The sequence below is a fragment of the Papio anubis genome, chromosome 8, assembly GCF_008728515.1.
Source record: "Papio anubis isolate 15944 chromosome 8, Panubis1.0, whole genome shotgun sequence".
In the NCBI taxonomy this organism is placed as follows: domain Eukaryota; kingdom Metazoa; phylum Chordata; class Mammalia; order Primates; family Cercopithecidae; genus Papio; species Papio anubis.
In genome coordinates, this window is record NC_044983.1 from 40,521,020 (window position 1) to 40,538,736 (window position 17,717).

Here is a 17,717-nt window from a genome sequence, read left to right on the forward strand (position 1 = left end):
CATGTGAAATGTCACAGTAACAACTTTTTCTTTCCTGTTTTTATATAAGAGAAGCAACATAAGGCAATGGTTAAGAGTCAGACTTTGGTGTCAGACTACTTGGATTTTCATCCCAGTTCAACATGTACTATGCCTTAGTTTCTTCCTTTGAAAAACGAAAGTTAACAACAGCAGCTATATTTCACTGGGTTGCTAGGAGAATTAAACAATTCAATGCATGTAAAGCACTAAGAACAGTATCTGGCACTTATTAAGGGCTCAGTAAGTGTTAGCCATTATTATTATACAAAACTGCCAGATATGACAATGGAAAAGTTTTTTCATAGAGAAAACAAGTGAATCCTACGCTATAGAGAAGACCCTATCCTTTTCTCCCCTCACCTTGCCACAAGTACAACTTACACCGTGTTTTGTTTCTTTAACCTGTTTTTTGGACGTCCTATTGGATTAGCATAACGCCGTTTTATCTGTGCTGCCTTCTTTTGTAGAAGTTTTCGTCCTTTTTTCCTAGGTCGACATATTTGACATATCCACATGCCTATAAAAAAATAAAATTCCACATACGAGTGTGACAGACATAAATATACTAAAAGTAAGACAGAATCTTAACTTTTTCAGGTAAAAGATTGTCATTAGAAAATCTGATGAATGCCGCCCCCCCCCACCCAAAATAAACATTAAAACATATACACACAAAATTCTACAAATAATTGGAAGAGACTCACATACACCTTCAAGTCTGCACTTGAAGTCCACTGACTGCACCTGAAGTCCACTGAGGCCAAGGCGGGTGGGTCACCTGAGGTCAGGAGTTTAAGACCAGCCTGGCCAACATGGTGAAACCCTGTCTCTACCAAAAATACAAAAATTAGCTGGGCATGGTGGTATGTGCCTGTAGTTCCAGCTACTTGAGAGGCTGAGGCAGAAGAATTGCTTGAACCCGGGAGGCAGAGGTCGCAGTGAGCCAAGATCGCACCACTGCATTCCAGCCTGGGCGACAGAGTGAGACTCCATCTCAAAAAAAAACAAAAAAAAAAGTTTCCTGCCTAAAGCTGCTATATAATCTCTTTTGTAGAAGTTAACCACACAGGAATAGAGTCCTAAGGAAATCTTTCTTGGTTGGGCGCAGTGGTTCATGCCTGTAATCCCACCACTTTGAGGGGCTGAGGTGGGCCAATTACCTGAGGTCAGGAGTTTGAGACAAGCCTGGCCAACATGGTGAAACCCCATCTCTACAAAAAAAAATTAGCTGCAGGCCAGACGCAGTGGCTCACGCCTGTAATCCCAACACTTTGGGAGGCCAAGGTGGGCAGATCATGAGGTCAGGAGATCGAGACCATCCTAACATGGTGAAACCCTGTCTCCACTAAAAACACAAAAAATTAGTCAGGTATGGTGGCATGGGCCTGTAGTTCCAGCTACACGGGAGGCTGAGGTAGGAAAATCACCTGAACCCGTGAGGCAGAGGTGCAGTGAGCCGAGATTGCATCACTGCTCTCCAGCCTGGGCGAGACAAAGCCAGACTCCATCTCAAAAAAAAAATTAGCTGGGCATGGTGATGCGCCTCTAGTCCCAGCTACTGAGGAGGCTGAGGCAGGAGAATCACTTGAACCCAGGAGGCAGAGAACAGTGAGCTGAGATTGTGCCGCTGCACTCCAGTCTGGGCAACAGAGGGAGACTCCATCTCCAAAAAACAAAACAAACAAAAAAAAAACTTTCTTATCTTGAAGGACTCTTAGAAGGCCCCTTGCTCAGACTTTATGTAAGTGGAAAAAGTGAGTATTTATTTTTTAATACTTATAAATTTAAGATTTTTCAAAAAGTAACAATCAGTAAGTGAATTCAGGCTGGGCGCAGTGGTTCACGCCTGTAATCCCAGCACTTTGGGAGGCCGAGGCAGACGGATCACTTGAGGCCAGGAGTTCAAGACCAGCCTGGCCAACATGGCAAAACCCCGTCTCTACTAAAAATGCAAAAATTAGCCGGGTGTGGTGGCACGCCTATAAACCAAGCTACATGGGAGGCAGAGGCAGAGAAACGCTTTGAACTTGCTAGGTGGAGGCGGCAGTGAGCCAAGATTCTGGGTGACAGAGTGACACTCCATGAGTGAGGGGGTGGAATAACTGAATTCAAGTAAAAACCTAAAGTGTTAACATGGCTACAAAGTACGGTTAAGTCCTTTCCTATCCACTGGAAGACTTTTTCCAAACAAATATTATGAAATATCCTATAGGCATTTTACTTAAGAAGCCTATAAATTATAAAATCAGAGTTAAAATGGAATTTGTGATAGGACAAAAAGGGGTGACTGGCTGAAGTTTTTTTTAAAAGAAATTACAAGCATATGAATATGGACGTCCAACCATGAGGCAGCTGTGCCCAAACTAAATACCTCTTAATGAACAGGAATCAAAAGAGAGTAACATTAAGCTGCACCCTTACAATTTGGACATTTATTTGTTCAGAATGTATTTCATCCATATATATATATATATATATACACACACACACACACACACACACACACATATATAAACTTTTTATTTCATAAAGTATTTCATAAAAAGGTTTTTAAGTTCTGAATAAACCATATCTCTATAGTTTTAGAGCCCTCAAAAGTGCTAAGCAGTGATATATTCAACACGACCTAATACTATTTTATTTCCTCCTTTCAATAAAGAGATATTTCAAGATATATTTAAGGCAAGTATTTTATCTTCTAGCTAGAGACTAGCAAATATGTATAAATGAACCACTTCACCCTTCATGGATGCCTAGATATTGAAAATAATAATAAATCCATATCATATAAGAATGTTAAGATGTCTAATCAGAAAGACTATCCCCACCTTTTAAGGTGACAGTTCTCTTCCTACTTACACAACCTCAAAAAGAAAGATCCAATTATTATTTCATTTAACAAAGTAGATAAAATGTGCTTTCACTAACATACTCCTTTATATTCCCAGTTTGATTTCAGAAAGTATTTCTCACCTTTTGGCATACGGGTGAGTGGTGGATCACAACACTCCATGTGAAAACCTCGGTCACACGAATCACAAAAGAGCATGTTATCCTATCAGAAAAAAGAAAGGACAGTTCGCTTAACCTTATGAAGCAGAAACATGTTAGGATCATGACCACCTAAAACCTGGAAAGCTTCAGGGATCTTAAAAAAAACAGACGAGCCAGGCGCGGTGGCTCATGCCTATAATCCCAGCACTTTGGGAGGTCGAGGCGGGTGGACCACGAGGTCCTGAGTTCGAGACTAGCCTGACCAACATGGTGAAACCCCGCCCCTACAAAACATACAAAAATTAGCCGGGAGTGGTGGCACGTGCCCATAATCCCAGCTACTCAGGAGGTTGAGGCAGGAGAACTGCTTGAACCAGAGAGGCAGAGGTTGCAGTGAGCCAAGATCGTGCCACTGCACTCCAGCCTGGGCGACAGAGTGAGACTCCATCTTAACAAAAAAAAAAAAAAAAAGAGCAACCATAACATTAAAAGTTTCCTTAATTTGCATTAACTATGTAAACAGACAGAGTTAGCAAAAAGTTATATTCCAGCCAATCTTTGACAAAGAGCTAAAGTTCCACTAATTTCAAATATCCAATAACCAGAAATAAGCTAACCCTTGTCTACTTTAATAATGAGAAAAAGGGTGATTTGTAATTAATATATCAACTGACCATCCTAAATGAATGCCTCTGTACTGCTCAAAGAAATTTGGGGAGTATTTCTTTAATGTGGCTTAGTCTGTCTGCAAATATATAATTAAGTGCTTTACAAATTACCTAGACATAATCCAAATCTAAATTAGCAAGTATTCTAAACTAATGACATGTAGTTTAAAGCGGCTACTGGCTATTCTAAATGCTACTGGACCAAGTGTCTGAAAAATAACCAGTCATACTTAGATGAAAATGCTGGTCGTACATTCTACTACTAAATGAAACACCCATATTAGAAGGTAAAGATACTCACAGCATTTTTGCCTTGATCTCGACAGGAGCTGCACGTTTTACACTCAATGCACTGCCACCGTAAGGCCTTCACTCGAACCGTTAGTTCAGGGGAAAACTTTAAACAGGATGGATGGCCTAATACGAGGGAGAATGTTCATGAATGAAAACAATCAAGAAGCATTTTGCTATTGTACTAAAGAAATGATGTAGAAAAAGGCAATCATCTTAAATACAAAATACATATCAAATAAAGTAAGATATTCCAGGAAGCCTGCCACACATTTCTCATCAGGACTTGGCACCACAATTCAGTTTTATTAATGTTAAAGATGAAGCTAGGACCCTCCCCACAATCTGATTATTAAAAAAACTTGACAAACTCCAAACATTTATTAAGCCTACATCAAAGCATTATGTTTGTACATAGCCGGGGTGTGTGTGTGTGTGTGTCTATATCAACTGACCACCCTAAATTAATGCCTCTGTACTGCTCAAAGAAATTTGGGGAGTATTTCTTTAATGTGGCTTAGTCTCTCTGCAAATATATAATTAAGTGCTTTACAAATTATCTAGACATAATCCAAGTCTAAATTAGCAATTATTCTAAACTAATGACATGTAGTTTAAAGAGGCTACTGGCTACTGGCTATTCTAAATGCTACTGGAACAACTCTCTGAAAAATGAGAGAGAGAGATATATACGAGAATGAATACATATATGTTCATATGAGAAAAGTTCATATATGATTACTGATATAACATACAAAAAGCTGTTTACATTGATAACATCCTAGAAAACTGAGCTATATATATCAAGAAGGATTTTATGTCTCAGTTTATACCCTTTTGTGCTGTCTTTTTTTTTTTTTCTGAGATGGAGTCTTGCTCTGTCACCCAAGCTGGAATGCAGTGGCGCAATCTGGGCTCACTGCAAGCTCTGCCTCCCAGGTTCACGCCATTCTCCTGCCTCAGCCTCCCGAGTAGCTGGGACTACAGGTGCCTGCCACCACACCTGGCTAATTTTTTTGTATTTTTAATAGACACGGGGTTTCACCGTGTTAGCCAGGATGCTCTCAATCTCCTGACCTCGTGATCCGCCCGCCTCAGCCTCCCAAAGTGGTGGGATTAAAGGCGTGAGCCACCGCGCCCGGCCTGTGCTGTCATTTTTCAAATGATAACGTGTTACTTTGTAATTTGAAAAATACAGCTAGTCCCCTTATCTGTAGTTTTGCTTTCTGAGGTTTTAGTTACCCATAGTCAACTGCAGTATGAAAATATTAAATAAGCAACTCCTAAGTTTTAAGCTGGGCACTGTTCTGAGTAGCACAATGAGATCTGCTGTCCCAGCTGGGCTGCAATCACCCACACTGCATACACTACCCACTTGTTAGTCACTTAGTGTTCGTCTGGGTTATCAGACTGTCACTGGTGTCACCATGCTGGTGTTATTATCATGCTTGTGTTGGAGTAACCCTTATTTTACTTCATAATGGTCCCAAAGCACAAAACTAGTGATGCTGGCATGTTGTTATAATTGTTCTATTTTGTTATCTATTATTCTTAACCTCTTACTGTGCCTAATTTATAAATTAAACTTTATCGCATGTATGTATGCACATGCACAAGGAAAAACATTGCACCATATACACAGAGTTCGGTTTTATCCAAGGTTTCAGGCATCCACTGTGGGTCTTGAAATCTCCAAGAATAAGGGGGATTCCTGCATATAATAAAAATCCTATCACTTAGAGTTATCTGCTCACAATTTAAGGCATGCAAGCTAAAACTAAAACCAAAAGCAGTATTTCTACTGTGCTCAGAATGAATAGCAAGAGGAAAAAAATGCTTCCTCTTCCAAGAGTTAGTTATCAGTGTGATTCTCAAAACTTAAGGGTAGTCAATTTCCCCTCAACTCTGAAAAGACTGTCCCTCTCCTCTAAAAGTTGGTTGTGCTTATTTTTCTTTGGTGAGAGAAAGGGCTTGTTAAATCATCTTCTCCTCTCTTTTCTATTCCCAAAGGATTTTCATTTTTATGAGATAGCAAGTTTATTCTCAAAATATCACTAACACTGAAAGAAAATCCAAAAGGTGTGAAAATTTCACCCATAGTCCTATCATCCTAGAATAATGGCCATTTTTATGTTAGACTTTCCTGTTTAAACTAGCTGAAAGCTCTGCATGACTGTAATTTTAGCATATTTACAGTTTTTGTTTTGTTTTAAATTTTTATTTAAGTAAACTTTATATTCCTTAAACTGATCATATTCCACTGATTGATACACTATAACCTGCATAACCATTTCCCTATTGTTAAATACTACTGAGACTATGGAACACTAAAATTAATTATTTCATGTTCACAGATCCTTTACTTCTTTTAATTCCTTAGAATGAATTCCTAAAAGTGGAATTGATTAGTTAAATGAATTAAACATTTTTATAGCTTGATATGCACTGCCAAAACATTTTCCAAAAACTATGATATACAGTGCCACCAGCAAAAGAACAAGTGTTTTAGCACAATTACATGAGCTCTAGGTCTGTTATCTTTCAATTGTGATTATTATAAATGCTATACAATGATACTTCACTGCTACTGTGGTATGTGTTCCTACTATTACTTGAGTAAAACACTTTTCATAGGCTCAACTAGTTTTCTTTCCTATAAATTGCCAGTTCACAGGCTCTGCTCTTTGGACTTTATGTTTAGAAATGTAAACATGTTCTTTATACTTAGACAGCTTTTGGCCGTTTGCCATATTTAAAGCAGTTATTTTCCCCAAATTATTCTTGCTCTTTCTATTTTAGGTATGTTACTTGTTAATTTAGAAAATATAAATGTTCATATATCCAGCTATGCCCATGCTGTTCTTCTTTGGCTATTGTGACAGCCAGTTTTCAAGCTGCTCCCTAGGCATTCTTGCCTCCTGCTAGTCATACTCTCACAGCTCCCTCCCATAATGAACTGGGTTGATCTGCATAACCAAGAAGGTATTGCTGAAATAACACAGTGTGACTCTAAGGCCAGGTTATAAAACACACTGCAGATTCCACCTCACTCTCTCTCTCTCAGATACCCATCAGGGGAGGCCAGCTGCCACACTGCAGACATGCATGCAGCCCTGTGAAGATGTCCACATGGCACGGAACTGAAGCTTCTTGTCGACAGACCCGCGGCAGCAGCAACTTGCCAGCCACGTAAATGAGCCATCATGGAAGCTTTCAGATGACTGCAGCACCAGTTAAAATCTTGGCAGCAATCTCATGAAAGATACCAAGTCAAAAGCCACCCAGATAAGCAACTCCCGAATTCCTGACCCACAGAAACAATATGAAGTAAAAAATGTTTTGTTGCTTTAAGCTGTTAAGATTTAGAGTAATTTATTTCTGCAGCAACAGATAACTAGTAGTTAACTGTTCTACAATTTCTTTAAAAGTTATCGCTACAGGGGCCGGGCGCGGTAGTTCACGCCTGTAATCCCAACACTTTGGGAGGTCAAGGCGGGAAGATTACGAGGTCAGGAGATCGAGACCATCCTGGCTAACACAGTGAAACCCCGTTTCCACTAAAAACACAAAAAATTAGCCGGGCGTGGTGGCAGGCACCTGTAATCCCAGCTACTCCGGAGGGTGAGGCAGGAGAATGGCGTGAACCCAGGAGGTAGAACTTGCAGTGAGCCAAGATCGTGCCACTGCACTCCAGCCTGGGTGAGACTCTGTCTCAAAAAAAACATGTTACCACTACAGTAATAGTTTTCAAATTACACTCATCCTTAGCTTAGAGAGACAGAGACCACCTCAAATATAATGCTACTTAGAAGGTAGGGCTGCAAACACAACACTCCCTTCTCCTCCATTTCAATCCCACCCCACCTAGAACAACTCATTCTGTTTCATATATTTGGGTTTTAATTGGGGGATTTGAAAATCACTGCATTGTATGGCATGCCATTATATTTTTATTTAATCTTTTATGATTTATGGTTTATATTTAACTATTAAATCCATCCAGAGTTCATTTTGGTTTGTGATAGCACGCTGAATATGATTACCTAGCACTCAAGATCTATTCTCACTTTCTACTGCGCATAAAAACTGAAAAGCTAAAACATCGTACTTCTTAGACTCCTTTGAAGCTAGGCTCCAAGTTCTGACAAGTGGATGTGTTCTCCAGGGATATTTGAAAGGCAAAAACAAAGCAAAGATCATCCTCCTCCTAATACTATTTTCTAATGAGAAGCAAAGTCATGGAAACAACTGTATCTACGCTTCTCCCTCGTGGATATCCAGAGCTACTGTAATGATGGCCAAACTTAGCACTTCAGCACCAACTACAGAGTGCAACTGTTGTGCAGTGGACTCCCTCCTGCTTCCACCTCTTCCACATAGAGGCAGACACAGTGACTCCTCGGCTGGGTCAGTTCTGCAATGCACCCAGAGTCAGTCCTTAAAGTCCAACCTCCAGCTTGCCTCTTCAGCCCTGACGACGATTTCACAAACACCTAATTCCAATATTTACCTTCCTTCCTCTTGAAGTATCTAGTGTGGTTTCTGTTTTCTGAGCTAAATCATGGTTGTTATCACTGTAAAACATTGAAAATTAAGCCAATGGTCAAAGATAACGCTAGTTTGCTAAGGCCTTCCTGTAAGGTCTTGTGAGTTTTTTTTTTTTTTGAGACAGAGTCTCACTCTGTCGCCAGGCTGGAGTACAGTGATGCCATCTCAGTTCACTGCAACCTCTGACTACTGGGTTCAAGTAGTTCTCCTGCCTCAGCCTCCCGAGTAGCTGGGACTACAGGTGCGCACCACCACGCCTGGCTAATTTTTGTACTTTTAGTAGTGATGGTGTTTCACCATGTTGGCCAGGATGGTCTCGATCTCTTGACCTCGTGATCTGCCCGCCTCAGCATCCCAAAGTGTTGGGATTACAGGCGTGAGCCACCGTGCCCAGCCAATCTTGTGAGTTCTTGAAATATAGAGCAAGAATATCTCTGGAACTGGCAAATTAGAAGATTCTGCAAAATCTTTCTTAGGGCCTAGAATTTCACATTGCTCGCTAGACTGCAGTATCAACACTATTTCCCAATGTGACATATGTAAGTTTCCATCAAGAAAAACAAATCTGTTATCATCCTGGTTCAATTCATCAAGCCTGAGGCATAAATCAAGAAAGACTAAGTAGAGATTATTAAAGAAACCAGCAATAACTTCAAACTGATTGCTGTGATTTAAGCAGATGTTAAATACTGAAATGTAAAGACCAACAGGAAAAAATAACCCCACAGAAAGTGTTTTATATAAAAAAAAAAAAAACTAAGACCTGATTTAAATTAACTGAATTACATATTTCAGCTACATATTCAAATCCCTCCCTAGTGCAGAAGCTCATCTCAATTACCTAAAACCATAATCAAATTAAAATACAGTCATGCACCACACAATAACGTTTCAATCAAATACAGCCCACATATGGCCGGGCGTGGTGGCTCACATCTGTAATCCCAGCACTTTGGGAGGCCAAGGCAGGCAGATCACCTGAGGTCAGGAGTTTGAGACCAACCTGGCCAATATGGTGAAACCTTGTCTCTACTAAAAATATAAAAATTAGCCGGGTGTGGTGGCAGGCACCTGTAATCCCACCTACTTGAGAGGTTGGGGCTGGAAAATTGCTTGAACTCAGGAGGCAGAGGTTGCAGTGAACCAAGATCGCGCCACCGCACTCTAGCCTGGGTGACAGAGGAAGACTCTGTCTCAAAAACAAACAAACAAAAAAAAAAAACAGACAACATATGACTATAGTCCCATAAGGTCATACTACTGTAATTTTATGGTACCTTTTCTATACTTAGATATGTTTAGATACACATATATTCGCCAGTGTTACAACTGCCTACAACATTCAGTGCTGTACAGCTTTGAGCCTTTGAGCAACAGACTACACCATATAACCCAGGTGTGTACTAGGCCATCCCTCTTGGTTTGTGTCACAATACTCGATGATGTTCACATGATGATTAAAATACCTAAGGACATGTTTCTCAGAACGTATCCTCCATAATTAAAAGATGTATGACTGTATTAATTTTAAGGATTAAGGACACAAACTCAAGTCAACATACTTTCTGCTTGCCTTCATAACACATTTTAGAAGAAAAACAGAAGGAAATCACATACCACTGTTGCCACAATCGGCACAGGAGATGAGTTCCTCTGGCTTCTTTTCTCGGTTTTGTTCTTTTGTACCAAGACAGAAACTACAGATGGGGATTGGTTCAGCAACCGGCTGTGAAGAAAAACACAATTCATTCCAGTACTAATACTTTTATTTAGTATTACCATAAAGACATCAAAATTATAGTTTTAAATTCCTACCAGAGTAAGTTTAGGACAATTGTTATTACTCTCCTAAATTCCAACTAAGTAGGTGAGTTTTTACAAAGCCTGCTCTGCCTGGGCCTTTACATCACAATGGTCCTTGTGATGACCATTCAGAAACTTTTTACTCCAAAAAATCCTATCCCAATCAGGTTCATCACTTAGAACCTAAATGATACAGTGGGGATTTTAAAAAGCAAACCCTTAAGACTGAAAAATTCAACTGGAATAAGTTCAAGAAGACACAGTGTAAGCCTCGAAAAAGCATGTGATCTAGTAGAAGAGCAGTAAGATATATACAAGTAAACACAGACACAGTGACTCCACGGCAGAAGACATTAAGTGCTATAAGAGAGAAACAGTAAGTGTTTTCTAGCAGTAGGAAAGAGAAATTGCAACAGTGATGTGGAGAAAGGGAAAGGTTGAAAGGGGAAAACAACATGTATTAAGCACCAGTACTATGTTATGGGATCTTTAGAAACTTGTCCAAGGACAATAGCTAACAAGTGTTAAGAGTGGTTTGTTTAATCTATGTTCCTCCTAAGAGTGATGGAGAGAAGGCAATAGAAGTAGTATAAACAGAACAGACTTAGGTGTGCAGTCTGGTAAGGCCAATGCTTAAAGCATATAGTTTCTGCCATAAGGGAGAGAAAAAAAATAAAAGAAGCTAGATAAGTTCGTGAAGACTGCCACCGAAGGTAAAGAAGTTGGACTCAAACTCATTAAAATGTATACATTGAATATTTGCATTTTTTATATATCAATTATACCTAAATACAGCTTTAAAACAAAAATAAAAAATTTTTTTAAATTGGATTTGATCCTATAGGCAAGTTTACAGAACCAAGAGGTAATCACTTGGAGAAAAATAAGTATTGTAGCAATATCAAAGACGAACAGGGAAAACTCCAAAGATAGGTAAAACATTTAAACAGTGATTACAATGATCTGGTGGAGACAAGATGAAAACTTGAACCAAAGCTAAGGAAATGAAATAGAGAAACAGCAATGGGCTTAAAACCAGTTGTGAGAGTAGCAGAAAAAGAAAGTGAGTTAAATATGACTAAGGGGACTGAAAAGATGGTGACGCTATCAACTGTGCACAGCAAGCCATTTTAAAGCAGAAAGTTTGGAGGAAAGCAATTTGGAGGAAACTGATGAGTTCCATTTTAAATTTGTTTAGTTGGAGGTACCCTTAGTCACCTCTCAACTGCTTATGCTAGGCACTGTGCAGGATGGCAATGGAAAGCCCTCAATATGCATGCATGCATTCGTTCGTTCATTCATTCATTCATTTGCTTGCTTCCCCAAGGACAAAGTATCGAGATGCTTTTAGTCTACTGGGGAGAACAGAGAAAGTACAATAAAATGTTTGTAGGTACTATGATAGAACTATAGTAATGGAAAACAGAGGAGGAAAGTAGGGAAGGAGGTACTTTCACAGAAGTACCCTTTGACTTCAGTTTTTCCGGAAGTATTTAACAGGCAGCCCCACCAGGTTCAAAAAGGTGTACAAAAAGGTAGAAAATACAGAATCAGGTTTGGGAGTGGAATGTGAGCTTAGTTTGGGGCTTACTGAGCTTAAAAATGCTTATGTAGCTGGGCGCAGTGGCTCACACCTGTAAATCTCAGCACTTTGGGAGGCCAAGGCGGGCAGACCACCTGAGGTCAGGAGTTCAAGACCAGTTGGCCAACATGGTGAAACCATCTCTACTAAAAATACAAAAATTAGTCGGGTATGGTGACGTGCGCCTGTAATCCCAGCTACTTGGGAGGCTGAGGCAGAAGAATTGCTTGAACCTGGGAGGTAGAGGTTGTAGTGAGCCGAGATCGCACTACTGCACTCCAGTCTGGGTGACAAGAGCAAAACTCCATTTTGGAAAAATATAAACTAAACTAAAATAAAATAAAATAAAATACATTAACATTCATGTAGCAATACCCACTGACAATATAATACAGGGAGATCTGAACTTTAAGACAGAGACTGGTCTGGATTTAAAAATCTAGAAGTCATATACATACAAAATGGCATTAGAGCCATCAGAATTGATGAGTTTTCTCATGGAGAAAGGTATGAAGAAGACAGCTAAGGTGAGAACACCAATAACTAAGTGGCTGGCAGAGAATAAGCCAGAAAAGCAAACAGATTAATGAGAGAGTTAGGTAGAACACCAATATCAAAACATCCAACACAAACAAGCTAACAGTAGTGCTCAGCCAAGAGACTGAGAGATGAACGGCTAGTTGTCTTAATAACTATGGCTTAATCATAATTACGCCTACCACATCCTTTCCTCAAAAAGGAGTATGAAAAAAGAACTGGGGAAGTAGGTCAGGAAAGACTTTATCCAGCAGTAAAAATTTGGGGGGCGGGGGACTCTAAAGAAGGCCTAGGAAGTCATGAGATTTAAGCTTTATTCTGTAGCCTCTAAGGTACAACTGGGAGATTTTAGGCAGAGGAACAGTACAGCCAAGATTTAAATTTTAGAAAAGTCATTCTATAAGCAGTTAAAAATTGACTGCAAGGGATGTGATCTATAATCCAGGCCATGAGCAAAGAAGGACTGTATTAAGGTGCTGAGCAAAGAAATGCAGAAAAGAAGATAAAAGATATTAAAAGATAAAATTGTCAGGACTTGATGGCTAACTGCTTTGGGGAGGGAAGCACAGTAAGGAAGACAAGAGACTGGGAAGACAGCACTAAGAAAATGAAAAGGCAAGCCACAGAATGTAAGACATGAACAACAAATTTAACCAACAAATGGCCCATATCCAGTACAGATAAAGAACTTTTACACTGCAGTAAGGAAGAGGCAGACAGTTCAACACAGATGGCAAAAACTTCCACAGGTACTTTCCCACAGAAAATACATGAATAACACATGAAAGGCCAACAAACATAAGGAAAGATGTTCAATCTCATTAGTCATCAAGAAAATAGACTTTCGAGAATGGCTAATATTATGAAGACTGGTAATACTGAGGGTTGATTAAAAAGTGGAACAACGGCCAGATGCGGTGGCTCACGTCTGTAATTCCAGCGCTTTGGCAGGCCAAGGCGGGCAGATAACAAGGTCAAGAGTTCAAGACCAGCCTGGCCAACGTGGTGAAACCCCGTCTCTACTGAAAACACACAAAAAATTAGCTGGGCGTGGTGGTGGGCATCTGTAATCCCAGCTAGTCGGGAGGCTGAGGCAGAAGAATCATTTGAACCCGGGAGGCAAAGGTTGCAGTGAGTCAAAATTGTGCCACTGCACTCCAGACTGGGCGCCAGGATGAGATTCTGTCTCAAAAAAAAAAAAAAAAAAAAAAGTTGAACAGCAACATACACTGCTGACAGGAATATAAATATAAATTAACAAAACTAATTTGAAAATGTTGACATTATCTACTAAAATTGAACATGTGCATACCACATGATCCAGCACTTCCACTGCTAGCTATACACGCAACTGAAGTATATATTCATAAAACATACACCAAAATGTTCAGAGCAGCATTATTCATAATATTTTATTCAAACAAAAATTACCCAAATAATTAAGTGGCTAAACAGATAAACTGTGCTGTATTCATACAGTACAATGTTAACACAGTAATAAAAATAAACAAATGTTGCCAACAACATGGATGAATATCACAAACCACACTGAAAGAACAGACAAAAGAATACACCCTGTACAATTTTTTAATGTAATGTTCAAATATAGTTCTACACTGTTATGTCAGGAAAGTGGTTACCTTTGGAAAGGAAGGAAGCAGTAGTGAATTGTAAACAGATTTCTGAGGTGCTGGTAATGTTCTCTTTCAGGATGTGGATGGTGGTTTCATAGATGTTAATTATGTGTAATTAAGGTGTACACTTAAAATCTGTGCATTTTCTGTATGTATATTTTAATTAGAGAGTTAAATTTAAATTAATAAAAAATATAATATAGGACCATGGTACCTTGGAATATTCTTCAAGAAATATCAATAGTGATTTGGACATTAAAGTTTGGAACTTAGAAAACAGGCTAAAGATAGACTGAAAAGATATCAACCTGCAGGTGATAACTGAGAGTACTCAGTAAGAACGTGGAGTGGGTAGAAAAGGGTAGAAAGTAAGGAGAGGGGAGTACAGAAATGGGATAAAGACTGAGAGAAGCATACCAACATTCACGAACACTGAGAAAAAAAAGGAGACCACAATGGACCAATCTAAGAGAAAACAGAAGCAAAAGAAGCAACGACACAAGAACTTCAACAAGTAGAGAGTAATCAATAATCAATTTTGGAAAGATAAAGTATCTACTGGAACCTGGGCAGCAAGCAAAACCCCATCTCTACAAAAAATACAACAATTAGCCGGGTACGGTGGTAAGCACCTGTAGTCCCAGCTACTTGAGAGGGTGAGGTAGGAGGATCGCTTGAGCCCAGAAAGTCAAGGCTGCGGTGAGCCATGATCATGCCACTGCACTCCCGCCTGGCAACACAGCGAGACTCTGTCAAAAAAAAAAAAAAAGGTATCTACTAGATTCTGCAATTGAGAAATAGTTGAAGGCATCATTGTGAGAGAGCCCTTTTCAGTGACAGAATAAGAACTAAAGTCACAGGATCAAAAAACTGCCATGAAGGGACAGATAAAAGGCAGCTAAAAAGAAACTGCAATAGGTTTTAATGTATTCCAGGTGTTCAAGATGGGAAAGACTAAACCTATTTAAATGTAGAACGGAAGACAAATGTAGTAAGAGATTGGACCTATTAGATTACTGTTCTGATTTTAAAAAGAAGATGAATTGTAAAGCATAGGTAAAGATACTGGCTTAATAGAAATACATTGTTTGTAGGAGGGATGGGGGGATGCCCATTTCTGACAGCCTCCATTATTTCTGGAAAATGGGAAATAAAATCACCTGGTAAATGTGGCGCACGGATTGGCCAGAAAGAACATGAAAAAGTAATAATTGACCAAGAAAACTGAGAGGAAAGATTGAGTGGGTTCAAAAACACACATAACAAAAACGCCCCCCATCAAAACAGAAAGCAGACACACATCCTTCAGTCAAGATAGAATCAGGGAAGTATGCATTAAGAAAGAGAATAAACTGAAAATACATGAGAAAAAAGTTGAGGAAGCCCCTGCAAAATGGCCTCCATATTTCCACTAAAACAAAAGGCAACATTACTTGCCGTAAGAAAAATTGATGGTTTGGGCATTTACAGGGAGCTGCAAAGGTCTCAAAGTCTCTGTGTGGAAGGCGGAAGCAACTGGTGACAGAAAATAAAACTGTCCATCAGCTCTAAACATGAAGCTATGATTTGAAAGAATTCATTTATACTGGATCCCATCAAAATAATTATACAACTTTTTAAACACTTCTGAAGCCTTGGACTGACAAAAACAGAGAGCTAGAGAGGGATAAGCCACAGGGTAAGGGGCCCTCGAGTGCAAATGCAGACGTTTCTCAAATGGCAGATCTTATGATGGTAGAGGCTGACCATCATAAGAAGAAGGGAGCTGACAAGCTGGAAGTGTAAGGAGTTAAAGTACTGTAAGAATCAGGATAAAACTACAAAGGTTCAATAGGAGGTGAAAGAATTGGAAAAGGAGGATTGAAGATTATATCAGCAGAGGAGCTTTAACGTTTGTGATTTCTTTTATTCATTTTTTGTTTCATTTGTTTGTTTGTTTTGTGGACAGGGTCTATGTTTTGTGGAACATAGGCCCATGCTGGAGTGCAGTGGCTATTCAGAGGCATGATCATGACTCACTGCAGACGTGAACTCCTGGACTCAAGCAATCCTCCTGCCTCCAGCTACCTGAGTAGCTGGGACCTAGGCATGTTAGAGTTTGCAGCTTCAATCTTAAGTATAAGGTTCTGGCTAATGAAGGAAACCCCAAATGGCAAACATGCATGAATTCTTTTTTTTTTTAGACAGAGTCTTGCTCTGTCGCCCAGGCTGGAGTACAGTGGTGCGGTCTCACCTCACTGCAAGCTCCGCCTCCCAGGTTCACACCATTCTCCTGCCTCAGCCTCCCGAGTAGCTGGGACTACAGGCGCCCACCACCACGCCCAGCTAATTTTTTGTATTTTTAGTAGAGACGGGGTTTCACCATGTTAGCCAGGATGGTCTCAATCTCCTGATCTCGTGATCCACCTGTCTTGGCCTCCCAAAGTGCTGGGATTACAGGCGTGAGCCACCACGCCTGGCCGCAAGAATTCTTTAATAATAAGCACTCCTAGACACTGAGGGCGCAGTGGTAATGAGGCAGACACAGCCCATGTCTCATGGAGCTTGCATTCTGGGTCAGTACTGAAGAAAGCAAGAATGAACATAATGGAATCTGGAAGTCAAGAAGCTGAGAAGGCATGATTTTAGAAGAATCATATAAATGTCTTTATCAGTGAAAATGATGACAGTTCCCAAGATAAGAAAGTTTTGCAAAGACAGTTAAAGAAAAGAATATTGGTAAATAACAGTCTCTGCCTCTAAAGCCAAGATAATGGTATTAACAGACGGAAAGAACTTCATATCAGAAAAATTTGTCCATAGGGAGCAACGATCATCTTTAGAGGCAGTGAAGATCAAAGAATGTGTCAACTCTTCTTACTGGGCCTCTCTCCACTACACCATCCTTTATAAAACAGGGGTGAGAGTATGGAAAAGTTGTTCTGCTTGAGGGATATATACACAATTCAATGTAGCGACCTATGAACGGTGGGTCACAGTACCACGTTCACATATAAAGCACATTATATCACTTCAGCAGTCTGGATTTAAAAAGGAACAAAGTTGGGTTTAGAGCAATCACTGAAGAAAAGCCTACTTTAGGACAGGGACTAGAGGGAAGACTGAGAACAGTATCACAATTCAAACTACATTACCAAAATTAACATACTTAAGTATAGCAAAATACTTGGCCAATCTGCTATACTTCTCAGGGACAGATTAGATCATTTTATTACTACTTAACAAACATAAAAGGGAAAAAAAGGAGAAAGTCTGGAAAACAATAATTTGTTTTCTTCTTCAGCATAGGAAACAGTCTTAGAAAGTTAAGACTACGGAGTAATCAGTGTCTTCAAACATGTGTCTTTATCATCCAGAACGAGACAGTAAAGTTTCTAACTGCAAAAAAAAAAAAAAAAAAATGGTATTCAAAATCATAACTAAGAAACCCCTAGCAAAATTGTACCCCATGTTCCTGTATGCTCCCTGTAATATTACTACTGTTAATACTTCTTTTATATATGGCCAGTTTCACATTACTAGACGTTGTCTATCCCAAACCAAATTAGCTTCAGCCATTCACACCTACTCATGAAAATGAAGGGTGGAGGCGCAGTGATTCAAACTGGCTGTGTTGTTACTTAGAGCTGGATAGACAGT

At 39.6% G+C, this 17,717-nt stretch overlaps 1 protein-coding gene and 1 long non-coding RNA gene across 6 annotated transcripts in view; one reads left to right on the forward strand and one right to left on the reverse strand.

Moving 5' to 3' along the window:
• The window catches only part of KAT6A (lysine acetyltransferase 6A), a 121,690-nt gene that overhangs the window by 46,524 nt on the left and 57,449 nt on the right, over nucleotides 1-17,717 (reverse strand). For 3 of the 5 annotated variants that reach the window (XM_021942268.2, XM_021942269.2, XM_031669524.1), the window contains 4 exons: nucleotides 10,140-10,248; nucleotides 3,985-4,100; nucleotides 2,995-3,076; nucleotides 403-538 (listed from right to left, as the gene is read on the reverse strand). In XM_021942268.2, the coding sequence (XP_021797960.1) occupies nucleotides 403-538; nucleotides 2,995-3,076; nucleotides 3,985-4,100; nucleotides 10,140-10,248 (443 nt within the window). Of the gene's footprint in view, nucleotides 1-381; nucleotides 539-2,994; nucleotides 3,077-3,984; nucleotides 4,101-10,139; nucleotides 10,249-17,717 lie in introns of those variants that run through there. The other 2 variants (XM_031669525.1, XM_021942270.2) reach the window with 2 other exon arrangements.
• The window catches only part of LOC116276349, a 53,625-nt gene continuing 46,400 nt past the window's right edge, over nucleotides 10,493-17,717 (forward strand). The window contains exon 1 of the long non-coding RNA XR_004185801.1: nucleotides 10,493-10,701. This is a non-coding gene — a long non-coding RNA (uncharacterized LOC116276349). The remainder of the gene's footprint in view (nucleotides 10,702-17,717) is intronic.